The 27,354-nt window shown below is 42.5% G+C and overlaps 2 protein-coding genes and 2 long non-coding RNA genes across 5 annotated transcripts in view; 2 read left to right on the forward strand and 2 right to left on the reverse strand.

The window, feature by feature from the left end:
- The window catches only part of LOC309651660, a 39,766-nt gene extending 34,780 nt beyond the window's left edge, over positions 1-4,986 (reverse strand). Inside the window, exon 1 of the long non-coding RNA XR_014258286.1 lies at positions 4,897-4,986. This is a non-coding gene — a long non-coding RNA (uncharacterized lncRNA). The remainder of the gene's footprint in view (positions 1-4,896) is intronic.
- Positions 1-7,130, forward strand: part of PDGFRL (platelet derived growth factor receptor like) — a 46,499-nt gene extending 39,369 nt beyond the window's left edge. The window contains exons 5-6 of the mRNA XM_082444528.1: positions 4,987-5,126; positions 6,617-7,130. Of these exons, the coding sequence (XP_082300654.1) occupies positions 4,987-5,126; positions 6,617-6,805 (329 nt within the window). The 3' untranslated portion in view covers positions 6,806-7,130. The remainder of the gene's footprint in view (positions 1-4,986; positions 5,127-6,616) is intronic.
- A 635-nt stretch (positions 7,131-7,765) lies between these two features.
- Positions 7,766-27,354, reverse strand: part of MTUS1 (microtubule associated scaffold protein 1) — a 151,566-nt gene continuing 131,977 nt past the window's right edge. Inside the window, 8 exon segments of the mRNA XM_082444492.1 lie at positions 7,766-9,945; positions 9,947-10,055; positions 10,609-10,706; positions 13,246-13,362; positions 16,103-16,198; positions 16,353-16,426; positions 17,860-17,965; positions 19,360-19,574. Of these exon segments, the coding sequence (XP_082300618.1) occupies positions 9,799-9,945; positions 9,947-10,055; positions 10,609-10,706; positions 13,246-13,362; positions 16,103-16,198; positions 16,353-16,426; positions 17,860-17,965; positions 19,360-19,574 (962 nt within the window). The 3' untranslated portion in view covers positions 7,766-9,798.
- On the forward strand, positions 10,062-15,182 carry LOC309651659. Of its 2 annotated transcripts, none has more exons than XR_014258283.1 (3): positions 10,062-10,286; positions 10,774-11,424; positions 14,635-15,182. It is a non-coding gene; the product is annotated as an uncharacterized lncRNA (long non-coding RNA). The 2 variants fall into 2 exon arrangements; XR_014258284.1 differs by having other exon boundaries at positions 15,056-15,182.

Below are 27,354 nucleotides of genomic sequence, written 5' to 3' on the forward strand. Positions count from 1 at the left end.
TTCACTCTGGTCCTGCCTCCGTGTGATTGATCATGGGGATCCCAGATCCCCATGTCACCCTCCTGTGCTCTCCAGCCTGAGCTTCGGGCACACGGTCAGCCAGCGAGCAGCTCTCCTACTACAGCACCACACGTCACCTCCCCTTCCTTGACAAGTGGTTCTCTCGGGCCTCCCTCCCCCGACTTGCAGGAGAGAAAGCACCCCCACCAGCCCTGTGAGGGAGGAGAGGAGGTAGCTCCTCTTCCTGCACTCTGGTCCCTCACTGATGACTGTTCCCGCTCTGAGGAACTCTGACATGAGCCCGGTGAGTGGTCTGCGTGTGGGGTGGAGTGGTCCTGCTCAGGGACCCTGTGATGGGGTGAGTGGCCCCAGAGCTAGCTGCTCTCTGAGATGAGAATTTAGGCTCCTTCATGCCCCTTGTTCTCAGCCGTGAGACTTATTCACAAGGCCACCATCTCCAACATTCTGCTACCAAATAACCCTCTCAGCCCTCCATTCACCACCCTCCACTGCAGCCATCTCTCTCCTCCATCACAGCCAAACTCCCTGAAAGAGCCCTCCCAGTCCCCATCCGTCCTCTTCCCTCCCACATGCTCCTCAGCTTTCTCCCCTAAGCTCCACCAAAGCAGCCTTGGCTAAAGGCCCTCCCAGGGCATTAAGTCCAGCAGACAAGTTTCTGTCGTTGTCCTTCTAGATTCTACTTCGCCTACATGAAACCCTCTCTCCCCGGTCCCATTTTTTTCCCCTGCTTTCCCCACGGCCTTCTCATTCTGCTTTGCCAGCTCTTTAATTTTTAAAAAAAAATTTTTATTGGAGTATAGTTGATTGACAATGTTGTATTAGTTTCAGGTGTACAGCAAAGTGAATCAGTTATACATATACATATATCCACTCTTTTTAAGATTCTTTTCCCATATAGGCCATTACAGAGTCCTGAGTAGAGTTCCCTGTGCTATACAGTAGATACTTATTAGTTATCTGTTTTATATATAGTAGTGTATATATCTCAATCCCAATCTCCCAATTTATCCCTCCCCTTGCTTTTCCCCTGGTAACCATAGGTTTGTTTTTTACATCTATGATTCTATTTCTGTTTTGTAAATAAGTTCATTTGTGCCCAGTTTTTAGATTCCACATATATAAGCGCTATCATATGATATTTGTCTTATCTGTGTCTGACTTACTTCACTCAGTATGACAATCTCTAGGTCCATCCATGTTGCTGCAAATGGCATTATTTTATTCTTTTTAATGGCTGAGTAACATTCCATTATATATATATGTGTATCACATCTTCTTTATCCATTCTTCTGTCGATGGACACTTATGTTGCTTCCATGTCTTGGCTATTGTAAATAGTGCTGCAATGAACATCAGGGTGCGTGTATCTTTTTGAATTATGGTTTTCTCTGGATATGTGCCCAGAAGTGCGATTGCTGGGTCATACAGTAGGTCTATAGTTTTTTAAGGAACCTCCACACTGTTCTCCATAGTGGTTGTACCAATTTACATTCCCACCAACAGTGTAGGAGGGTTTCTGTTTCTCCACACCCTCTCCAGCGTTTATTGTTTGTAGACTTTTTCATGATGGCCATTCTGACTGGTGTGAGGTGATACCTCATGGTAGTTTTGATTTGCATTTCTCTGATAATTAGTGATGTTGAGCATCTTTTTATGTGCTTTTTGGCCATCAGAATGTCTTCTTTGGAGAAATGTCTATTTAGATCTTCTGACCATTTTTTGATTGGGTTCTTTGTTTTTTGATATTGAGCTGCATGAGCTGTTTGTATATTTTGGAGATTAATCCCTTATCGGTCAATTCATTTACAAATATTTTCTCCCATTCTGTGGGTTGTTTTTTCATTTTGTTTATGATTTCCTTTGCTGCGCAAAAGCTTTGAAGTTTCATTAAGTCCCATTTATTTATTTTTGTTTTTATTTTTATTACTCTAGGAGGTGAATCAGAAAAGATCTTGCTGTGATTTATGTGAGAGTGTTCTGCCTATGCTCTCCTCTAAGAGTTATATAGTATCTGGCCTTACATTTAGGTCTCTAATCCATTTTGAGTTTATTTTTGTGTATGGTGTTAGGGAGTTTTCTAATTTCATTCTTTTACATGCACCTGTCCAGTTTTCCCAGCACCACTTATTGAAGAGACTGTCTTTTCTCCATTGCATATCCTTGCCTCCTTTGTCATAGATTAGGTTACCACAGGTGCTTCGGTTTATCTCTGGACCTTCTATCCTGTTCCATTGATCTATATTTCTGTTTTTTGTGCCAGTACCATATTGTTTTGATTACTGTAGCTTTCTATAGTCTGAAGTCAGGGAGCCTGATTCCTCCAGCTCCATTTTTCTTTCTCAAGATTGCTTTGGCTATTTGGGGTCTTTTGTGTTTCCATGCAGACTGTAAAATTTTTTTGTTCTAATTCTGTGAAAAATGCCATTGGTAATTTGATAGGGATTGCACTGAATCTGTAGATTGCTTTGGGTAGTATAATCATTTTGACAATGACGTGGTATATCTCTCCATCTGTTTGTGTCATCTTTGATTTCTTTCATCAGCATCTTACAGTTTTTTGAGTACAGGTCTTTGGCCTCCTTAGGTAGGTTTATTCCTAGGTATTTTATTCTTTTTGATGTGATGGTAAATGGGATTGTTTCCTTAATTTCTCTTTCTGATCTTTTGTTGTTAGTGTATAGGAAAGCAAGAGATTTCTGTGTATTAAATTTTGTACCCTGCAACTTTACCAAATTTACTGATGAGCTCTAGTAGTTTTCTGGTAGCGTCTTTAGGATTTTCTGCATATAGTATCATGTCATCTGCAAACAGTGATAGTTTTACTTCTTCTTTTCCAATTTGTATTCCTTTTATTTCTTTTTCTTTGATTGCCATGGCTAGGACTTCCAAAACTGTGCTGAATAAATGTGGCAAGAGTGGACATCCTTAACTTGTACCTGATCTTAGAGGAAATGCTTTCAGCTTTTCACTGTTGAGAATGATGTTAGCTGTGGGTTTGTCATATATGGCCTTTATTACATTGCAGTAGGTTCCCTCTATGCCCACTTTCTGGAGAGTTTATCATAAATGGGTGTTGAATTTTGTCAAAAGCTTTTTCTGCATCTGTTGAGATGATCATATCGTTTTTACTCTTCAGTTTGTTAATGTGGTGTATCATATCACATTGATTGCTTTGCATATATTGAAGAATCCTCACATCCCTGGGATAAATCCCATTTGATCATGGTGTATGATCCTCTTAATGTGTTGTTGGATTCGGTTTGCTAGTATTTTGTTGAGGATTTTTGCATCTATGTTCATCAGTGATATTGGCCTGTAATTTTCTTTTTTTGTGGTATCTTTGTCTGGTTTTGGTACCAGGGTGATGGTGGCCTCATAGAATGAGCTGAGCTGCCTCTCCCAGGTTTTAAATGTTGGGAGTTCCCCAAGGCACCTTCTTTGTCTGTCCTCATCCTCTTCCTGGGTGGTCTCAACCATAGCCATGCTCTGCTGCATATCTATTCACTAATCACTCCCAGGGGGATGTATGTGGCCCGGATCTGGGAGTGCCAGCTTCGTGTATCCAATTCTCTCCCTAACATCTGTGCTGAGATGCTTCACAGGCCCTTCCCTGAACTCTGGGCCTTCCTCCCAGGTCTGGTTCTCCAGCTTTCCTCACCCCAGTGATGGCACTGCAGTTCCAGGGTGCAGGAGCCCGAAACACTCCCGGCTCCTCCCAGTCCTTTTGACTTATTCCATCAAATCCCCCAAATTCTGCTGTTTCTCTCCATCCTACTGCAAAGAGTTCAACTATCATCATCTCTTCCTTGGGCCAATATGAATACCTTTCCATCTGGTCTTTTCTGTGCCCATGCTTTGTCCATCTTCCACACTGTAGCTGATTATAGCTCCAGTTAAAACAATTCAGTGGGTTTCTGCTTTTCCTAGAACCAAAGTCAAAACCTTCCACGTGGCCTGAAAGGTCTTCTTGCATGGCCGGCCTCTGCCCTCTCCCAGGCTTCCCCCACCTCCCCTCCGGGCCTGTCTGCTGGTGCCTCCCCTTTTTCCTTCAGATTTTAGTTCACACATCCCTTAAGGAAGCCTTTCCTGCTTCTCAGACCATCCTGAACCCCCCCAGCACTCTGGGCTTCTCCTTCAAGTTCTTGCCACAACTCAGGTTCTAAACCAACCACACAGTGACCTGCTGAGTGTCTGCCTCTCCCACTAGAATAGAGGCCCCGGGGCTCAGAGACCACGTCTGTCTGGTTCGCTGCCATAGCCTCCACTCCCAGCACGTTGCCTTGCTCAACGCTGCTGTCAAACTTACTCGAGTGGACTGAGCCTAATGAAGAATTTTGTCTCTGAAATGCTGTGAAGTAGAAACATCACGCGCCCTTCCTACAAATGTCTCTCCCTTTGGTAGATTCAGACTCTCTCCTCTACTTCCTGAGGCCGCACACCGTCCATCTTCACCCATCAGTGGCTCTCCCTCCAGGCTGCCTTCTCTCCCTTCTACTTGCTCTGCCCCCAATCCCCTTCTCCCTCTGCCTTTTTATTCCCTTCTTCTCCCTCTACCTTTTTATTCCCTTCTTCTCCCTCTACCTTTTTATTCCCTTCTTCTCCCTCTACCTTTTTATTCCCTTCTTCTCCCTCTACCTTTTTATTCCCTTCTTCTCCCTCTACCTTTTTATTCCCTTCACGTGAGCTCCTGGCAGACCTTCTGGGCTCTTCTCCTCATTACAAGTGTAATGCCTGGACCTGGGGACTTCTGGATGACCACCCCGTTCTGGACCCCCAAGGTAGAGAAAGAGGAGGTGTCAGAGGAAACCAGAAGTGGTGGAGAGGTTAGGCCCGATGCTAGCTGGGGAGCTGAAGAAAGGCAGGAATGTTCCATACCTGCCCAAAGAAGAGAACACGTCTGTTGGTTTGTCTCTGCCATGCCCCATGGATTTCATCTCATGTCCCCTGTCCCCTGCTCACTTCCAGTTCCCAGTGGTCCTCCATCAACAACCATCTTGGCATCTGCGAACAAAGTGAAGGGTGGGGATGACATCAGCATCCTCTGCACGGTCCTCGGGGAGCCGGATGTGGAGGTGGAATTCAGGTGGATCTACCCAGGGCAGAAGGTAAGCATACCCCCGCCTCAGCCAGCCGCCTTACTTGTTTTGTTCCCTACCCTCCCCCAACTCACTGATATGGACCATAACTTAAGACGTATGAGAGACGTGTGCAGCTATGGTAGGGCTAAGGCTCACTTGTTTTCTCCTAAGATGTTTCAGTATATTTACAAATGGCTTTTTTTTAAGTACAGGAAAAAAGTTACTGGGTTCCCTTAGGCAATTCAGTCAATGTACTCCATGTTATTTTTCTTCATGACCCTTAAGGAAGGGGACAGGGCATGAACAGGAAAGGAGGGCCTCCTTCCTTCACCCGCAACCTCAATCTTCAATCTTAATTCTGGGTCGACTGGAGGCCAGTCTAACCTCCTTCTGGAATCCTTCAGTATTCTCCCCTATAAAAGCTGGGCCCCAGGGCAAGGAGCTCTAAACAGACAACCACCAAGTTGGCATATAAACCCAGGCCTTCAAAAAGGTGCTGTGAGGCCGAGATAATCTTAAAATAGACTTCCCATAAAAACAACTCCAGCACATGTAGCCTCTGGGCCTGTTCTGCTCACAAAAATAAACAGCTTTGCTACCAACATGGAATAATCCCTTTGTTGCCAGAAGAGATTTGGCCTCCTAAGATGTACTCGGTAGCCAATACACTTCTGGTTTAAGGGCTGTGATTGGTGGAAAATAACTCCCCCTGGAGAATGGTACTTTTCTAGTACTAGGTACTTGTTTTTAAGAAGTGTTGTTCCATTTAGAAGACATTAATAATTTTCATTAGAGGTGGGTTTTTTTTACGTTGCTAATTATTAGCAGAAAGGGTATTAATTTAGTAATACTATAAATATTACAATTATTTTAAACTAATCCAGAAAACACTACTTATCACCAAAGTTGGATGAAGCATCTCAAAAGTGACCATCTCACTTTCTAGAAAGACGAAGTTAAGTCACCTAGGGTATCACGTTATCCATCCTCGGTACAACTTCTCTCCCACTGTAGTCCTACGGCACATTTGACTAATCTTATGTCTCCCTCTCCCAGTCTGAACAATTAGGAGCTCGTATTCATTTACACGGTGAGTGCTTCGGGCTTCTTTTTGACTTTAAGTTCTGTGAATAAGAACCCCTGCGCGAAAGGGTGAACGTGGGGAGTGTCAACAGGAGAGCAGCGGAAAGTTTTATCTGTATTCTTATGCCTAATACCAGTCCCACATTCTTGGAGTTCCAAAAGAATAAAATTTATATTAAGTAGAAACATTGATGAAAAGGGCAGAAAGAGAAAGCCAAACAGCATAATGAAATTCAAGACTCTGCTTGGAAAAAATGCAGCCTAAACTGACTAGACAGTGTGTCAGAGCTCCCATGAGCTGCGCATACCAAATAGTCTTTTTAGAAGCATGTGTTTTGCACTTTGAAAGGGATACTCAACAGTGGAGGATGAATGGGAGCTGTTTACAGCAGCTTGTGGTTTGTGCTTCAGCCCCCGCGGGTGTCGTTCAACAGGATGAAAGGCCCGTGACGATTCAAGACACTTGGCGGCTGATCCAGAGAGGACTGGGCCACACCACGAGGATCTCCCAGAGCGTTCTGATCCTTGAAGACTTTGAGACGGTTGACGCAGGTTATTACATTTGCACCTCTCAGAATCTCCGAGGACAGACCTCAGTAGCTACCACTGTGGAGTTTTCCTGACTTGGAAGACGAAGTATAAATGAATTGATGGAAAGCCCACTTGTGTACACAACCAGCTCCAGGGTTCTTTTGACGAGTGCTTTGCCAGAGGCTGATGTCAAGCGCCAAACCCCAGGCCCTGCCTTGTGAGTCAGACCCAGACCTCCAAACTAAAAGGAAGTCACCCGGTCTAATTATAGAAGTGTTAATTCTAACAGAAAGCATGTATTCTGACTGCTGACCTACGTATATGGGTTTCTAGTGTTTATACTAAGAAGGCCTATATGTAAACAACTTTATATAATCATTTCTATTAAACGAGCAAGTTTTTGTAAAAAACAAAAAATGGGCTAAGTGCTCGTTTTTTAAGTTGGCTTGAAGTACATCCAGAAGGATTTTTTTGGCAGCAATGTCTGAGTCAATACCTAATATTCTCTTTGATATAACAACCACAAAATATGAGAATCTAAAAACGGAGTAATATATAGTTCAACTATACATGAACTCTATTGTATGATATGAAGGTATCAAAAAATATGTAAACCTTTTAACTGCTGCACTCAAAAGTACTAGTTCTAGATAAGACATTCCATAAGAACCACAGCATGTGTTTTTAAAAGTTTAACTTTTGATGTAAAATAGATGCACAGATCAAGGAAGATTCAACTTCATTTAGGCTTTTTTTTTTTTTTTTACCATCTTCAAAAATATTTAGACTGTAGCTGTTCCAATTTTCTTACGTTATACAGCAGAACTTATTATTAAAACCAGTAAAAGTTTATTTCTCAAATACACATAGCTTTGAATATAGAAAAGAAAAGCTCTAAGTCTAGCTCTGTGAGCCAAATTTCAGCCCATGACCAATTTTGTGGTTGCACTGGAAATTCCTGGAAAATAGGTTAAGAGGAGACACGATGTCAATTCCTATGCTGCTATAAACTGGGTAACACCTTGGAGAGTGAAGTATGTCAGAGGATTCAATTCTTCTATTGAATATTCCAGCATTATTTATTCGATCAAAGTAAGATACTTTCCATCACTACAAACTGAGCACAACTACAGTTGTTTACACATCCGTATTTTTATGACGTGCCAACATTTTGCATCCTAAGTGATCACATTTGGTTTGAAGATAATTTTACAGTTCCGTGTTTTGTTTCCTATCTTCTCTCCTGTTGTCTCCCATTCTCTGAAGACATTTTACATTAATTGTGTAAGGATCATTTCCCCAGACACGTAAATGGCACGGAGCACAGCAGCGAACAGCACGAGGGTTACCACGTGCAGGGAATGGATGGCAAACCCAACTTTGGCTAAGGACATTGAGAACAACTTGGAAATGCGGGCAGAGAGATTCCAGGAGGTGGCAGTGAACCTACGTTCCCATTTATCAGAAACAAACATGGAAGGGTACACACATAATCAACGGTTGGAGGTTAAAAACTTCAGACACGATCACTAGTAAAACAAAAACAAAAACAAAACATGCATCATGAATATCAGTCTGCTTTGTAGTGTATATGTAAATGTCAACTCAAAGGTCCACCTCTAGTAGCCTGAATCTGTTCTTACTATAGGGCTTATTTGTACAGCCATCGAACGTCAGTAATGCTGATTAGTAAATACTGACAGCACAAGCTTGACACATGCAGGGAGACAAGAGAAAAAAGCCACAGTTCTTCCTTCCACCTCCCCCAAAGTATTAGAAGTGGGGGAGGTCATAAGTGAAGTTTCGAAAAGAAATTGAAATGCAAATTGGAGAAGAATTGTACAAGCCACATTCTTCTCTCATCAGCTGGTCATTCTGCTACCTTCCCAAGGACAGAAGGATTCCTCAAAGGTACGTGGAAGTCTAGCATTATCTCCAGAGACTGTTTTGTTCTATTATCAAGGTGCTCCTATTCATCCATAAGCACTGCGTCCTAGCTTTCTTAGTTCTGCTAGCCAATGACTCTTTTTCATTCTTTAATCTCTCTAGGATTTCCCAAAATTTGTACTATCGGATCCAGGCCTTGGTTTATTTGGAAAGTGGTTCAGCACCTTGAAGATGAGCTGGCTCTGGAAAAGCATATTCCTTGTCCCAGAGAAAAGTAGGAAGGAGGTAGAAGGTTTGCTTTTGTGGCTCTGGATGGGGGAGAAAGGAGAGGGGGGAATGGGGATAGTGGGAGAGAAGCAGCCAGTTGAAATCACTGAGGATAGCTCAGATCAAGATAAAAATAAGGCAGAAAGCAATCCATTGGTACTGCCCTTTCCTTATACAGATTTCTTTTTAAGCAAAATTAGGGTTCTACATTTGCTCCTAGCCTGAGAAAATGGATTGTAGTATTTTACGTCCACATGGGTAAGTTTAAAAAATCTAGCTAGTTTCAGGTGACATGGCTGAACACTGAAAGGCTGCCAACAAGTTACTCCAAAAGGATGCAAAGCATGAACAGAAGCGGGCAAGTCAGAGCTCTTTCTGTCTCTCCCTCTCCCCCCACGGCAAAGGGCTGAGCGGGGTTGGTGGTAAAGAATCCTAGTTCTAGCAACTATTGCTCGCTCTTCTATGGCTTTGGCAGAGATGCATACGCTGACTATTGTTCGATTAGCACATCTCCAGACAGACTCAGCATCAGACACGTGACACTCGGTTACATCCACTTCATTCACACATCCCCAGTCAGACCACAATGTAAATCACAAGAAGGTGTCTGTGGTGAAGAACGTTACAAAGGTTATATAAATCTTTATCATCTTAACAGGCCCCTGAGAGTTTTCCCCTTTACGCGTAGGTGAAAAAGGCAACGAACAAGATCTTCTCGTTCCGTAAGTGCTTTGTGCAACGGCGTCCACGGAGATCCATTCCGACCGCATCGCTGGGGGAGGGGTCTCCCGGACCGAGTCGGAAGCCTTCCTCCAGAGTTCTGGTCTTGTCTGGAAGGGGCCGGTTCGGGCCATGACTTTCCAGTTCTAGGGCAGGCTGTGCGTGTCAGCGAAGGTGGCTTCAGCCCCCCACTGCCACGATTGTGGGTGGGTCAGTACTGCAGAAACGCAGTCTGTCTCCAGCTCCCAGGAAGGTCATCTGGGCGAGATGCTGGGGCTGGGGAAGGAGCCGGAGTTCCGTGGCGACTGGAAGGGGATGGCGGGTGACGTGGGGGACCTCTTGGGGCTGCACAGGTCCCCGTTGTGCAGCTTCCACAGCAGCTCCTCGTTCTCCATGGAGAGGCGCTTGTTGACTTTGGACTCCTTCTCCAGCGACTCTTGCAAGACGGCCTGCTCCGTGGAAAGTTGCCTGGAAGACAAAAAAAAAAAAAAAAGCCAGAAATCCTGTGACTCTGAATTGCTTTTTTCTTTTTTTTTTAAAGGCTGAAAAAAATCTTACTATTTTAAATTTGAGAGCCCCAAATGATCTCTTTGGAATAAAAGGAGCTACCATGCGTGGGTACTGGGCTGGCAGAGAAACCCGGGAATTGTGACCTAGAGCCAAAGAGAAAGCTGCACTTTGGGGCAATTTCATAGTAGGGTGAGTGACGCTCCCACAGCTATGCTGCATGTCTTAAGACCCTCGTACGTGTTGGTGTGTTTCCTGTTTGGCCTTGTGGTGCTCTTTCTCTGAAAGGGAAGGGAAGGCTTGCCCGCTGAGGACTCAGCCTTTGGTCCAGGCCACTGTGGTAAAGGCACTAAATGCTACAATCGTATTTTTCCGGATAGAAATCAGAACCTCATTAACTACCCGCTTCTGTTGCATTTCCAGGAGGGGCATGGGTGGAGTGTGGTGAGACAGTAACACTCGATGTTCGAGGAAGGGAGGAGCTCGGGGAAAACAGGACCGTTTTATTTTTTACCTTGAAATTGCCATGTGCTTGTCCATCCGCGCTTTTAGTTCTTCATTCTCCTGCTGGAACCGCTTCAGTTTGTCCACCAGTGCTGCGTTGTTGTCCACCTTGGTGTCAACACGAGGACCAACATTTACACATTATAGATTACATAAAGCCCCTTGTTTCCCTAAGGTACCTTCCTGACACCAGCACGCACTGGAGAGACTTAATTCGGGAAAGTTGAATAGTATGTTGACTGGCTCTACACTGACGCGCAGCAAAACAGAGCACGTGGATCTCACTTTTTAAAGGTCTGCCAGGCCACGTGAAAATGGACAAACCCAGGGGGTTAGTGATTTGTTCAAGTTCACATGGTTTTAGAATTCCCAAGAATTGGTGCCCTGCCTTTGGCAACCCTGGGGGCTGTGCCTCTTTCAGTTTCAAGGTGATAAACACTGGCTGCCTAGCGGCCGTTTTCTTTATCAGAGGCACTACAGCTTCTTGTGGTAAATTCTGAAAGGAAAAAAGAATCCCACATTTGATGAAAATTCAGTTCGTGGCAATGTTTAATATGACTTTAATCATGGTCTCCCGGTTACTCTTCAGCGTTTACCTCCGAGTGGCCACATAAAGCAATCCACAAAGCTCTATAGAGCCTTAAAATAAACAAGTGACACCACAGAAAGCATTCCTCTTTAGTTGAACTAAAGATACGTTTGTTTGCCTATGGCTTGCCCAGGCTAAACTTTCAAACTGATCAGTTGACAGATTGAAGGATAAAAGCCCAGAAGACATTGAATCAGTTGATGAATTGCCAGTTACATCCCTGCTTACTTTCTAAAGGTAAGATTTTATTACTTGCTCGGAGGCAACATCACAGCTCTGTCAGAATTCATTCTAAGTCCCTGTCACTGCTGCCCGTGACTAAGCTACTGTCACTCTGGCTCTTAGTTTGCAGTCCTACTGTTCTTAACATCTTATTATCCAGAAAAAGCTTAGGCCAAGCCAACCAAATGAAATATCCAAAAAAAAAAATGTGACTAGCGTGTAAGAAAAAGGGGGCATTGGAATTTCCAGGAAGTATAAAGGAATTCAAGATAAAAACATGAGGTGGGAAAATCTGGAATTAAAGACTGTGGGTAGGAATTAGCCTTAAAATATTAATCTCATCCAATTCCTCATTTTACTGGAGAGGAAACTAGCCCTGGAAGTTCGCTCTTAGAGCTAATTATCAGCAGGGCTAGTTTTTACACTGAGAAAGCCTCCTTGCTTTCTAAGTGTCTTATTTTCAACAAAGGCCTGGAGCTTACAAATAAGGTAACAGTGGGTTTACCTGTCGCTGTATTAACCCCTTCTTCTGCATATACACCATGCCATGCTGACTAATCTCTTGGGCATGGCAAGGGACAGAAATACTTGTGGATCAACAAAGGTCAAGACATATGAGTAATTTTACAGCAGAGTCTGTTCTTACTGCACCTGATGGTTTGAAGAGTTTTGATGTGTGCATGGCATACGGGGCGCAACCAATTATTAACAGGATTATCTGAGTCACTGTTGATGGCCACATTGGCAGTCACGAGACCTGATACAACAGGATGACCTTCGGCAGGAACTGGTGTATATACTAGGTTGGGCCCATTAATAGACCATGAGTTCTTTCCTTCCTTTACAAAAACAAAACTTCCTGGTCATTCAAAGTGCCCATCTATCCACATGGGGGCTTAGCTCTTACCTCCCTTGATAGGTAATAGTCTCTAGAAGAAAACCAAACACCAAAACCCAAACAAACAAACTAATGATGAGTGACTTCCATGCCCCCCTACTGTCCAGGGCTGGTTTGGGTTTGAATTGAGGTACTTACTCAACACTGAGTCGCCCAGAATTAGGGGGAGAAGGGACAAGCAGTGCGAGGGGCCTGGCACTGTCACAAGTGGTGCACAAAGTACAGCAGTGGCTGGGAACACCTGTGCTGCCGCGGCAAACCCTGCAGGCTTGGCTAGACTTCCTGGCTCTCAGCAGTCGTGTTCCAGGGCTGGACCAAGGCTCACACAGCACTGGGCTCGCTGCTCACACACGCAGTCCTGGATGGACTCGTCACATGCTAACGTCTGCTAACGTCAGTTCTGTCCTAGAGGCCGCAAACTAAACTTTATTCATATTTTGCATAGTGCTGGCTACTTGTACAACCGGATTAATTTTATAAAAGGGCAATTCTTTTATCACAGTCTAATTCACACGAAGCAAGATGAAGAATTTAGATAGCAAGATTCAATTGCTCTGATGGAATTAATTTATGTACTCAACAGTTTTGAGCAAAAGAAACCCACCCAGAGGTGGTGGTATATTAAAGGACAGCTTTTACATTATTTAAAAATTCTTCTTATGCAGGTGGATATTCCCAGACTGCTGAAATGGGAGACACTTGCGTGTTGTCATTTTTCCAAACACTGAATGCTACCTTACACGTTCCTTGAAAAAAATGTTCTAGAAGGTAGCAATGAATAAGCCTTAAGCTGACATGGAAAAGAAAGTTTAACCTCTTCTACCTCTCCTGTGTTTCCTATCTTTAAATAGCAATTAAGACAATTCCACAGGTCTAGTTCAGAGGCCAGTTCCTGTGCCTCAGGTATTACCCCGTTTAAGGTTCTGAATGAAATGTACCAGTTTCTCCATTTTCATTAACTTGATGTCCTGTTGGTGCAGCTTCTCATTCTTGATCTCTAAAACAGCTTTCAGGCTTTCTAACTCTTGCTCCAGATACATGATCTGAGGGTTTTTCTGGAAAACACACAGCAGAATATGGCTGTGACTGATCATTTAACACAGTCACATGGTTCAAACTCTTAATATAAAGACATTTGATTAGATTTAGAAATTAAAGTAGCAAGAGACATCAACCTTCTTACAGCAGTTTCAAAGAAAGGTGAAAAGAAGGGTTAAGATATTTTTAACTTCAAAGTCTTTGGTCTTAAGAATGAAATAAAACATTTCACATTTGAAAACAAACATTTCACTGACTTATCAGTAACTTAATATGGAAAAAACATTGGTAGCACCAAATATTTTATTGGAAGTAAGATAAAAACCACAGCTTACAATACAAAACAGAACTCTGGCTAGAGAGTATGCAATTCCAAGTCTTGGACAGGTGTCTGGGGGGAGAAAGGGAACAATAGTTCTCTCTATCCAAAGTCAGTAACTCATGAGGAATGAACGGGCAGTGCGCTTACTGGGCTCTCTGGAAAACAAGAGGAATGGCAATCACGTGCTGAGTCTTTTGGACGTTCGCTACGATGGGACAAGGTTGGCCTGGCCATACTTCTAGAGCAGGATTAACACCCCATCATTTTGTGACACCCGAACACCTCCATGGCACAGAGCACGTGCACTACGAAAAGTCTATGCAAGATAAACACTATGTAAGGGGAGATCATCCTCTGAGAGCACGAGACCAGGGTGGATTTCCCAACTCCTTGCTTTAATTACTGAAATTCAAGTGAACCTTCCAAAATGCATGACACAAGCTAAAGGCACAAAATCTATTGATCTGGGGTTCAGCGAGGGAATTTCTCAGACAAGAGTCAGTGGTGTCGATCATCAAAACTATCCTCCCGGACAGTGGTTAACGCTCTGGAGCAACCCTCAGGGAGAATCCGGGAAGGTGCCCTTGGGGATCACTTAACCCTCTCACTTGGCAGAAGGAGACAGAATTCCACAGCTCAAGTGACCTACCTGCTCAGGGCCCGAAAGTGCTGGGGTGGCCACCAACTCCAGGGCTCTTCCAAAAACTTCCTACATCTCATATACTGTGATCCTTTTACATATGAATTTTTTAAACCATAAGAGAGCAAATTCCATCTTGCTGATTTTTAAAGTCAGAGCGCATGCAGCCTCCCTCCCACTGCACCTTTTCCTACTTCTCTGCCCACCTGGCCCTTTCTCCCTCACTCTCATACACGCTCTTTTCCCACAACCTGGGCAGGCTTAGGTGGGGTAAGGCATGAGCTAGTCCTGCTTTCCTCAACCTGTTTCCCTTCTGAACTTTTTCAGGAGCTTCTGCAGGATCAGGAAGCTCTTTAAAAGCTTTCCCTGAACCAAGATTTACACCCTGCATGGGAAGTCTATAGATTTCTTTTGCAATCGAATTTTTCTAAGAATCTTCCAGAATAGATAGATTTGAAATTTCATTGAATAGGAACCTCATCCAATTGCATTCAAATGTCTAGAGGGTCTCTCAATGACATATCAGCAAAAGAGCTCACTGAGGGACGCAGGTACTTCGAGAGTTGCGACAGGTCTTAAATGGCACAAAAGCTCTGCTTCTGCAGCCCCAGACACAAATACATGGAATGAAAAGACAGAAGCAGCACCCACCCCCCCCGCCAAAAAAAGTTGGGGGGATGCAGAGGAGTAAGGATACAAGTTGCAAGAGAAAGTTGAGTTTACCAGAGAAATTTGTCGTTTTCAAAAGTGAGGACTGGACTTCCCTGGTGGCACAGTGGTTAAGAATCCGCCTTCCAATGCAGGGGACACGGGTTCGAGCCCTGGTCCAGGAAGATCCCACATGCCACAGAGCAATTAAGCCCATGTGCCACAACTACTGAGCCTGCTTTAGAGCCTGCGAGCCACAACTACTGAAGCCCACGTGCCACAACTACTGAGCCCGCGCGCCTAGAGCCCGTGCTCCACAACAAGAGAAGCCACCTCCATGAGAAGCCCGCGCACCACAACGAAGAGTAGCCCCCGCTCGCCGCAGCTAGAGAAAGCCCATGCACAGCAACGAAGACCCAACACAGCCAAAAATAAACCAGTTTTTTAAAAAGTGAGGATTATTCATACAATGAAATATTGTTCAGCCATAAAAAGGAATGAAATGTCTGTACCTGCTACAATATGCACGAACCTTGAGAACATAAGCTGAGGCAAAGAAGCTGACACAAAAAGCCGCATATAGCACAATTTCATGTCAATGAAATCTCTAGAACAGGTACATGGATAGAAACAGAAGGGAGACTGGTGATCCCGTAGGGTTAGGGAGTTTGGGGGGGAAATGGGGAATGACCGCTAAAGGGTGCAGGGTGTCTTTTGGGGGAGGGGTGATAAAAGTGTTCTGTAATTAGATCCTGGTGACCAAGGTATAACCTGTGAACTGCTGAATTGTATATTTTACAAGGGTGAATATCGTGGTATGTAAATTATATCTCAATATAGCAAGTTAATTAAAAAATGAAGTCTTTACATAAACCCTTGACCCTAATTGATAGTTTTCCTGTCTTCCTGTAGGTATTAGCTTAGATCACTTGCAATATATTGGATTTCAGCTGTTATGTCAGTTTTTAGAATTAAAAAAAAAGACACCAGTAGCAGCCACTTTATATGGTTTAAAAATCATACTGCAAGATATGAAAAAGATTCCAAACCCATACTATTTCTCTAGCTACTGAACACTTAACTGACTCTAAAAGACAGCTAAGCAGAAGAAAAATTCATTAGTGATGGGGGAGCATACACAACTTACTAAATTTGCTTTCTCTCTTGATATTCTTTTTTGTTCTTCTGATTTCAACTTTTCATTTAAAGTGTCATTTTCACTCTTCAAACCATTGATTTGTTTCTAAAACACAAACAGTGAAATGTGGAACATAAGTAAACAAGCGGGCACCAGAAACATTGCAAATGTGCACAGAAACGTACCAAAACCACACAAGCCTCGAGAATGATGATGGGGGGGTGGGCAGGAGGGGTGGTGGTGATTGAGATTTACCTACCTCTAGTGATTCCTGCTTCTCGTAAAGCAAATCCTCAAGTGACTTCTTTTCCATTTCATGGCTTTTCTTGATCTCTGGAAGTGATATTTTTTTGAGTCAATAACATCCAACAAGATCACTGTATTCTACAGTCATTAAAGCACATGGATTCAACAGTTGATTATGAGGCACTGAGCCTACGTTACTTTATATTTGTATGGTACTTTTGTACAAATTAAACTACTTGTTCTCAAATTAGCCCATGAGGTGAGTAGGGCAGATAATTCCCATTTTATGAATGAGAACATAGAGGCCCAGAGAGGCCAAAAGACCTCAGGGAACAAAGAGCACGCCTGGGGGGAATGGGGATGGGGGCGGTCAGACACTGGCCTTCAGACTCCTGGGCAGGAGGCCCTGTGCTCTGTTCCAGTTGCCCTTCACGAACCAAATAGAAGTCTCAAATTAAACCCATCTCCAGCAGGAAGGAAGAAAAACAACGTTTACCCAACATCTACCCTGGGCCAGTCACTTTTACATGTTCTCATCTCTGACCTCACACAACAAGTCTGTTTTTCTGATGAGAAGGCCCTTGACAAAGTTCACAGGGTCAGTTCTCACCACATGTCCATATGTTTCTCTGTAGATGCAATGGGTTCGGTGTAACAACTTCAGCTACATGGGCACTTATCTTCTGTAAAAAATGGCTTCTTATTCTTTTATTTCAACCCTTCCAATCATGATGAAATAATAAAACACATCTTTTTATTCAACACATGCCATCTACATTTCACAGCAGTGCTGGTATGCAGAAGTGCCTGGCACGGATCCTTCACCATGGTCAGGGTATAAACTGACACTTTCAACTTCCCAGGATCTGAAGTGGTCAAGCACAACTATTACCAGAAGGGCCTTAAAGTTCCTTAAAAGTTCATTCTATTCCCTAAAAGGGGGACTTCCCTGGTGGCACGATGGTTAAGAATCTGCCTGCCAATGCAGGGGACACGGGTTCAAGCCCTGGTCCAGGAAGATCCCAAATGCCACAGAGCAACTGAGCCCGTGTGCCACAACTACTGAGCCTGTGCTCTAGAGCCCGCGAGCCACAACTACTGAGCCCACGTGCCACAACTACTGGAGCCCGTGCGCCTAGAGCCCGTGCTCCGCAACAAGAGAAGCCACCGCAATGAGAAGCCCACACACTGCAACAAAGAGTAGCCCCTGCTCACCACAACTAGAGAAAGCCCACGTGCAGCAATGAAGACCCAACACAGCCAAAAAATACATTAAAAAAAAAACAAAACAAAACTATATTTCCTAAAAGGCTGGCATTTGTAACAAACTATTATTTGCATCCTTAGGGGAAAGGGGATCTCCTCACAATGAACAATGCAAAAAGAAACCAAAAAACACTCCAAACTGAATACCACAGGGTATTCTCCAGAGGGGAAAGTTATGAATCATTTCCGTTTTAAAACATATCACGCTGTTCCACTAGCTCTTATTCTATTTCAATAGAAAAAAGCATTCTTGCCTGAAAGGGAGGTTTCATAGGCCTTCTTTAGCAAGTCTATTTTCTCTGAGTGGCTTGCTTCAATTTCCAACTTTGAGGTTTCATGGGCAGCACTTAAGTTGTCAAACTATAAGAAAAAAACCAAAACAAGACAATAGTTTACCAGTAAAAAGTCCTAAGGTGAATAATAAGCAGCAGCATTAGGAAATCCGACACATGAGCTTGCATTCAAGTCTAAGGCTACCAGACACACGTAAAGAACAACCCATTGGGGTCTGCCAGCCCCCATGCCCCACTCCACCCTGCCTCAGGAACACGACACGCAGCTCTCCAGGGTTCATAGGTGGAAAGGGCTGAGTCCACCATACGCAACGAGGATACGCTCCACGGTGACGGGACCATATAAGCTCTACGCCTGTCATGCTGGCCTCTACATTCTCGGTCCCTAGCACATGCCTGGCGTACAGTCGGCACTGTGTAAACATCAGCTAAATGAAAAACTGATTTTAAATGGGAACAAGGAAATTAAAGAGAGGTTTAGGATATACTATCAAGTGAAAAATACGAGTTATTAAACAAGAGCCATTTTCAAAAAGAAGAAGAAATGCAAGCCAATGTTTTAGCAGCACCAGAATGTTTGCAAAGGGATTATTTCTAGGTAGTAGGATAAAAGGATGTTTTATTTTATTTTTTAAAATATATCCGAAAAGAAACAAAAACGCTAATTTGAAAAGATACATGCACCCCAATGTTCATAGCATTATTTATAATTGTCAACATATGGAAGCAACCTAAATGTCCATCAACAGATGAACGGATAAAGAAAATGTGGTACACTATATATATATGGACCACTACTCAGCCATAAAAAAGAATGACATTTTCCATTTGCAGCAAAATGGATAGACTTGGAGAGCCATTATGCTAAGTGAAATAAAACGGAGAAAGACAAATACTGTATGATATCACTTATACGTGGAATTTAAAAAATACAACAAACCAGTGAACATAACAAAAAAGAAGCAGACTCACAGATATAGAGAACAAACTAGTGGTTACCAGTGTGGAGAGGGAAAGGGGAGGGGCAAGATAGGGGTAGAGGAGTAAGAGGTACAAACTATTAGGTATAAAACAAGCTACAAGGATAGTGTACAACATGGGGAGCACAGCCAATATTTTATAATAACTATAAATAGAGTTATAATCTTTAAAAACTGTGAATCACTATATCATACACCTGTAACATATAATCTGGTACAGCTATACTTCAATTAAAAAAATTTTTTTAAAGGGTTTTAAATTTTATCTTTTTTTCTTCTGATCTTTCGCTCAACGGATGGACATTGCTTTGATCATAAAAAAATTTAATTTAAACTTTTCATTTATTTAAATTTTAAAGAAGTTCATCAAGGGATGTCCAACAAAGAAAAGGTCATCAAAGGAAGGCCATCATCAGACAACTGTTAGAATTCAAATGAATAGCCATGGCCAAGCACATGCTCAGGTTCTGAAAGCACAGACCTGCTCCTGTAACTGAGTTTTGTACTTCTCTGCTTCTTCGATGTAGATATTCTGAAGCTTTTCACACTCCCCGGTGTAAAATTCTTTAAGCCGATTCTCCAGCTCTGTTATATCAGTCTGGTGCTGCTGGTTTAGCTTCTGGACAAATCCTTCATAAGCTATTTGCAACTCATTCCTGGCTTTTTCTAACTTCTCGCAGGTGGTTGAAGCAGTGACTGAAAAGAGATGGAAAAAGAAAAGGGAAAATGACACTTAACCTGCTAAATGTCCTAAATTCATAACATTCACACACAGATGTGATGACTCTGGAAGCATAAACACAGGGCTCTCAGAGTACTCGATTCTCTTAGGACCAGATTTTCAAACATAATAGTATAGACGTGAACGATAAAGGGGAATGAGAGGAAATGGTCTCTGGCAGCAAAAAGCCAATTGTCTATCAAGCATGAGAGAAGTCCTTGAGCAGAGCCAGGTTCCCAAGTGAAGAGCACCTTTTCACACGGTGACCAATCAGTGCAGCGGCTGTAACGAGAGGAGGCTCTGATTGGCCGAGGCATCTCTAAGGCGGGCCAGCCACTAGAGGAGGCAGCTGAGATGTAGAAGGAACGGGTAAGACCAGAGAGAAGCAATAAATAGACTTTAAGCTTGTACGCAGTTGGAGCGAATTTAGACTCGTTACTTCAAAAATACAGTAATAAAAACAAAATACTAGAATATATTGAACACAAATCACCAGAACATAAAAACTTTAGGAAAAGTACATTGAGGAGCTACAATATAATGTAAATACATTGAAAGGTTAACATTTTTAAAAGGCAAAGTAATTTGATAAACATACAATCAGAGCATCCTAACTCTTCAGTACCACTACCAAAAACAGAAGTACTAACAATACCTTGCAGAACTTGCACATAAACACATACCCACACACACTATAATAAATCCTGAAAGAAATGGGACAAAATATATGCAAATGAAGCAACCGACAAGGGATTAATCTCCAAAATATACAAACAGCTCATGCAGCTCAATATCAAAAGTACCCAAATAACCCAATCAAAAAATGGGCAGAAGGGGACTTCCCTGGTGGCGCAGTGGTTAAGAATCCACCTGCCAATGCAGGGGACACGGGTTTGAGCCCTGGTCTGGGAAGATCCCACATGCTTTGGAGCAACTAAGCCTGTGAGCCACAACTACTGAGCTTGCGCTCTAGAGCCCGTAAGCCACAACTACTGAGCAACTACTGAAGCCCATGCGCCTAGAGCCCAGTCTCTGCCACAAGAGAAGCCACTGCAATGAGAAGCACGCACAGCGCAACAAAGAGTAGCCCCCGCTCACCACAACTAAAGAAAGCCCACACGCAGCAACGAAGACCCAAGGCAGCCAAAAATAAAATAAATAATTAAAAAAAAAAAAACTAAATATAGAACTACCATATGACCCAGTAACCCCACTCCTGGGCATATACCTGGAGAAAACCACCATTCAAAAAGATACATGCACCCCAATGTTCATTGCAGCACTATTTACAATAGCCAAGACATGGAAGCAACCTAAGTGTCCATCAACAGAGGAATGGATAAAGAAGATGTGGTACATATATACAATGGAATATTACTCAGCAATAAGAAAGAATGACATAATGCCATCTGCAGCAACATGGATGGACCTAGAGATTGTCATACTGAGTGAAGTAAGTCAGACACAGAAAGATAAATATCATATGATATCACTTATATGTGGAATGTTAAAAAGAAAATGGGTACAAATGAACTTACAAAACGGAAGTAGAGTCACAGATGTAGAAAAAAAATCTATGGTTATCGGGATGGTGGGGGAAGGATAAATTGGGAGATTGGGACTGACATATACACACTACTATATGTAAAATAGATAACTAGTAAGAACCTGCTGTATAGCACAGGGGACTCTACCCAATACTCTGGAATGGCCTACATGGGAAAATAATCTAAAAAAGAGAGGATATATGTATATATATAACTGATTCACTCTGCTGTACACCGGAAACTAACACAACATTGTAAATCAACTATATGCCAATAAAAATTTTTTTAAAATCCTGAAAGAGCTCTATCATTTCTTGGGAAGCCTGACTTTGGACTTTTGCAGCCTTCCTGTACTGATGTTAGATATGGGGGAAAGGAGTGCTACTCTGTCTGTAAGGAGGATGCATGTTCTCAACACCCCAGAGTGCCCATGGGTTCATGCAAAATGGGTACTGGTAAGTCTGTTTATTATAAAGTAATCCTTATGTCTCGTTTGGTAAGGAATATGTATTTCTGGAGTAGTGGAAGGAAAAAGATTGTTTTAGGGAGGAGAAGAGGATAGTTTAGATCAATGATTATTCTGACCTAAGTAGTGGGAAATTGGCTGGCTCCTGGGATGAATTTCGGGCAATGACGTAGACTTGTTTTCTTGGGAATATGCCACATGGCAGTAGAAATACCAGCCCACACTTGTCCCATATCAGTATTCCTTCAGAAGTAAAATAAGTCATATTGAAATAATGACAAGCATAGTGTCTGCTAAAGAGAACCCTTAAAATTCAAATAAACCCACAAATGTTTACTGAACTAACAGTAAAGGCAAAAACAAAGCAAGAACTACTACCCTGATATCGAGGGTAAGAACTGTATTCCACGATGAGCAATGGGGAGCCGGCACAGTGCACCTTGGGAACTAGAACATTCCCAAGGCAGAAAAGTTGGGGAGAAGACTCAACAAGGCAGATGTAGGCGAGATTATAGAGATCATCAACATCACCGACAGCTCAGGCCTTTGGGACTCTGTTTGGGAAGTTATTTTTTTCTTTAAAAGAATTTATTAAAAGATGATGGCCAGGCCGATTGCTACAGAATACCCTCCTCATATCACTACTTATTTATCAAAGGAGGAAACAGTGATTCACGAAGGCAAATGTTAGCCAAAGAAGTAAACGTATTCGCTTCCACTGCCTTTCCAAAATAATACAAATAAAATTATAGGGCCACAAGCCTCCTTGTGCGAATTCCATGTTACAGCTCTATATGAAAGAAGGCAGTAGAAAACTATTTGCGAGCAGTCAATAAAGGAATCAAAATAGCTTTTCTAGTCAGAGAAATCTTGATTTCACACAGGTTTCTGACTTAATTCCCTCAGGATTTCAGATAACAGCAAAGTAAAAAACAAAACAAACAAAAAATTCTAGCTCATCTGAATGCTCATATTTGAGATAAAATGTCTAAGTGAACCAAAAACTAGAAGAGCTTCCGTGTGGAAGTTAGCAGTACGCTACACCTGCTGGATTTCAACACATCTTCTTATAATCAAAGACTGTCAGTCTGAATGTGTAACTGTATAACTTTAAAATCAAAAAGGATAGATGGAAATCCTCTCACATTGGCGGCCGGACAAGGTGTTTCCTCTTTTTTTTTTTTTTTTAAAGAAGCTTAAATAGTGTTTGATTTTGTTGGCCACTGTGCGGAGGTAAAGGGAGGACAGGAGGGAAGGAAGGGTACAGGGAAAAAAAAATGGGTCGGACGGGGGAGCAGTGGTTACTGCTGTTAGGACAACAGTCCCAGGGCAGGCCCGGCCCCAGGTGGTGACATCAGCCTGCAGCTGTGCAGGAACAGCTGGGCTGAAGTGATCCCTCACACAAATGGCTCTACTTTGAGTTAACGGGCCTGGGCTCCTGCGGAAGCACTTATCTGGCATAAAGACTCATGAAATACTTTTCTAAGGGACACACATGTCAACGCTGTATCAAGGGTTCTCAGTACCCCTGTTGGCTGGACACACTCGTGGGGAGAATCAGGGACGCCAGCCCGGGGCTGCAGTCCTGGACTTTTCCTTGTACTTATTTCAATTTAGGAGCGATTTCTATATCACCTGGGCTCTTACTCCTGTTCTCAGTTTTGTCTCTTCCTTGCTTATTCTCCAGAATTCCACTCACTCTCAGTCAATTAATCAAACACCCAAGACAGCCAAAATCAAACACGAATCTTTCAGAATTCGGACTAAGCAAGGAGTTTTCGCACAGTGTTAGGCGATACTGTTTTCATGAAGTTAGGGCACAGATGCAAAATCCACAGAGTACAAAGTAGTCTTTTGTCCTTGCTGTTGTAATCATTCTATTAGGCAATTTTTAAAAGCATGTCTGTGATAAAGGACACCAAAGAGACCACTGCCTGCAGAAAAATTGATGGATTATCATTTTTGTGCCCATATTGGTAAAATGCAGAAGCCCTCTCCAGCAATCTATTAATTAAAATGAGAAACAGAGTTTTCAGAATTAAGAAGCAAAAGAAAGAAACCAACTCATTTACAAGATCAGCCCTAAAACATAAGGCCACATTACAAGCTGGAAGTTGACATTTCAACCTGAGATGAACCAGGCCTTAGAAGAATTCGAGGCCAAGGACAGAACAGGAAAAACAGAGGGACACTCCCCTGACAATTTAAAACATGGATAAATAAGCAAGGGAAAAATATTTCAGAAGTGGTGAAATGCTTGAAATTTTTCCTTTTTGATTATTTGGATGACATCTACAGAAGGCCCAATGCCAGAATCAAATGTAACCTTGAGAAGAGAACTGGCTTCGTCCTGGGTCCTTCAGCAGTTTTCCCCAGGAGTGAAGTACAGCCATTACCTAATTGGTCCTGGTGGCCTTTCCTAAGAGGAAGAGGTCAGATTTTTATTATTTCCATCTCATGGAGACCAATTTCCCTTTGGTGACTGATAAATGTACTGTTTACAATGAAAAACATTACACAACCATGGCCCTAAATTGTTAGTATTCTTTTGAAACGATACACGGCTTTCTTAATTTTTATATCTGAGTAGCAGGTTTCATCATGAGACAACTGGAAATACTTTAATTCTCAGGAACATAAATAAATGTCTTAACAGAATAGAGCTAAATACTTAGTTTCAAATCTCAGCCACACCACTTACCTGCTATGTGATTTGAGCAAATGACTTAAGCTTTCTAAGCCTGAACTTCCTTATTTTTTTTTTTTTTTAAATTAATAGACTTTTACTTTTTTTTTAAGTATTTGTTTTTTTTTTTATTTATTTATGGCTGTGTTGGGTCTTCGTTTCTGTGCGAGGGCTTTCTCTAGTTGCGGCGAGCGGGGGCCACTCTTCATCGCGGTGCGCGGGCCTCTCACTATCGCGGCCTCTCCTTGCGGAGCACAGGCTCCAGACGCGCAGGCTCAGTAATTGTGGCTCACGGGTCCAGCTGCTCCGCGGCACGTGGGATCTTCCCAGACCAGGGCTCGAACCCGTGTCCCCTGCATTGGCAGGCAGACTCTCAACCACTGCGCCACCAGGGAAGCCCCCTTATTTTTAAAATGGTGCTAATATTAGTGCCTTCCCTGCAGGATTAAATAGAATATATGTGAAGTGCTTGGCCGGTGCCTGACCAGAGTTAAGTATGCAACAAATGTTACTGTTATTATTGCTAGCTTTGCCAAAGTCCACCTTCAAATGTGTCCGAAGAGTCCTAAAAGTCATGCTTGGGGGGAGGGGTGTCCATGACACAATGTGACAGTTACAAAGATGCACTGCTCGTCTGGTATTCAAAGAAGGTAAACACACACACACACACACACACACACACACACACACACACACACACACGGATAGGGTACACATCCACCCCAAAGCTTCACTTTCTAATACTACTGTTCTTGACATTATATGCAATAGAATTTCCCCAACTTTTAGGTAATTTTATCTAAATTGGACATAAAATATGAAAAGAGAAAAAAGAAAAAGAAAACTAGGGAGGTAAGGTCACTCAGAAGATCATGCAAAGTTTCACGATGCCATACAAGAGTTCATGACCGAAAGAAGAGACAAACAGGAAAGCAAGATGACTTCATTCCCCAGCTGTACACCCACACTCTCCCTAGACGCTTCCAGCAGGCCTGCTGTGGGTGCCAGCCCTTCCTTGAGCAGGGTTCCCTTCTCCGCACTATCCAGGAGGGCAATGAGGTGTCTGGTCCAGCCTCTCCTGCCTCCTCTGGGTCTCTCTCAGTCTCTCTCTCTGGCCACCTCACCTGCTTTTACTTCTGGGCACCCCTCCACTCCTTTCTTTAACAGCACACACTTGTCAGGGCAGACATGCTTTTTTAAAATCAACTTATAATTATGGAATAATTTTAGATTGATAGCAAAGGTACAAAGAGACAGTACCAAGAGTTCCTGTATACCCTTCACCTAGGTTCCCCAGATGTTACCATCTTATGTAAAGCCAGGACATTTGTCAATACGAAGGTTTTAACGTTGAAGCAATACTATTAACTCTACTACAGACTTTATTCCAATTTCACCAGTTTTTCTATTAATGCCCCCCCCTTTTTTAAGAATAAACTTTTTTAGAATAATTTTAGATTTTCATAAAACTCGTAAGGATAGAATAGTTCCCAGATACCTCTCTCCCAGTTTCCCCTAATGCTGATACCATATATTATGACAGGACATTTGTCGAAACTAAGAAATAATTTTACTGGCACATTATTATTAACTAAACTCCAAGCTTTGTCCTTTCTTTCTGTTCTAGGCTCCAACCCAAGATAGCGACCTGCATTTACTCATCACATTTCCTTCGTCTTCTCTAATCAGTGAATGTGTCTTTCCTTGCTTTTCATCATCTTGACAGTTTTGAAGTCAGGCATTTTACACAATGTCCCTCAACTTGGGTTTGTCTGACATTTTCTCTGCCTACTCCTCTGACCCAGAAATTCCACTGTTAAGAATATATGTGTGGGACATACTCCCACACATATAAAATGAGGGACATACGAAGCTATTCACTAGAGCATTTTTTGTAAGAGCAAAACATTACAAACAACCGAATGTCCACCATGAAGAAACTGGTTAAATTAATTATGGTATATCTATATAATGGAATAGTTTCCAAAAAATAATTTTACAGCTGTTTAAAAAAATATTGAGGAAGTTCTTTGTGTATTGATCTTTAAGAAATGCTAAGCAGAAAACAAGGTGCAGAACAGCATGTATAATACTCTGCCACCTGTGTATAAAAAGGAAGGGGAAACAAATATCTCTCTTACGTTACTTCTCCTGTACCCCAGCCCCAGAACCATAAATGGGGACATAACCTTCTATCATAGTAGCACGATTATTTCATAGTATTATTCTCTGAAGGGAAATCTGCTGGTGACACACTTCCAGGGCAAGAGATACCATGTTGGTTACTCTCTTAAACTGGGGTCTAATCTGCTACAAATTGGAGATAATACACCTGAACAAAGTAACCAAGAAGCCCTTTTTAAAAAGTAAAATGCTACTTTGTGGAGAGGCTGGTGCCCAAAGAACAACAGACGGGCAGGGACCTAGATTATCAACAACAAGCATTTCCAGCTTCTGCAGATCAGTTTCCTGATGCGCCAGGTAGGACTAAATACCACCTGCTCTGCTAACCTTCCAGTTTGGTGAGGATGAAGTGAAAGAGTGCTCTGTTATGTAGAGTGAGTCTTCACAGACGGTCTGTGGAATGATCATCTACTCAGAAAAGCCCCAGGTTTTGCTCCCCAAAGGTACTGCTTTTTCACAAGACCAAGAAATTTGGCAGACATGCGCGAGAGACAAAGGTCTCTTTCTGAATTTCGAAATTAGCTACAAATGGCTTTCAGATTGCTCTTGGGCATTATATGAATTGACAAGAACTGATTTCAAAAGGCTTCCACTAATCACAACTTACTAGGAATTTACTTTCACAAACCTCCAGCACCGTCAAATCCATTCTCCCATAAATAATACCACCTTCCCTTTAAAACTCAGTTCATACTTTACAAAGTGCTCTCATACTTATTATTCCATGTAATAGAATATAGTCATGTCTTGAGTTAATAACATAGGTATTATCTTAAATCTCACTTTACTAGACTATAGAGGGAACGGACGTGGCAGAACTGGGTCTAGAACTCAATCCGCTCAGCCCTTTTCAGTGCAGGTTCTATAGCACA

The sequence above is a fragment of the Balaenoptera physalus genome, assembly GCF_965194825.1.
Source record: "Balaenoptera physalus genome assembly, chromosome: 21".
Lineage (NCBI taxonomy): Eukaryota > Metazoa > Chordata > Mammalia > Artiodactyla > Balaenopteridae > Balaenoptera > Balaenoptera physalus.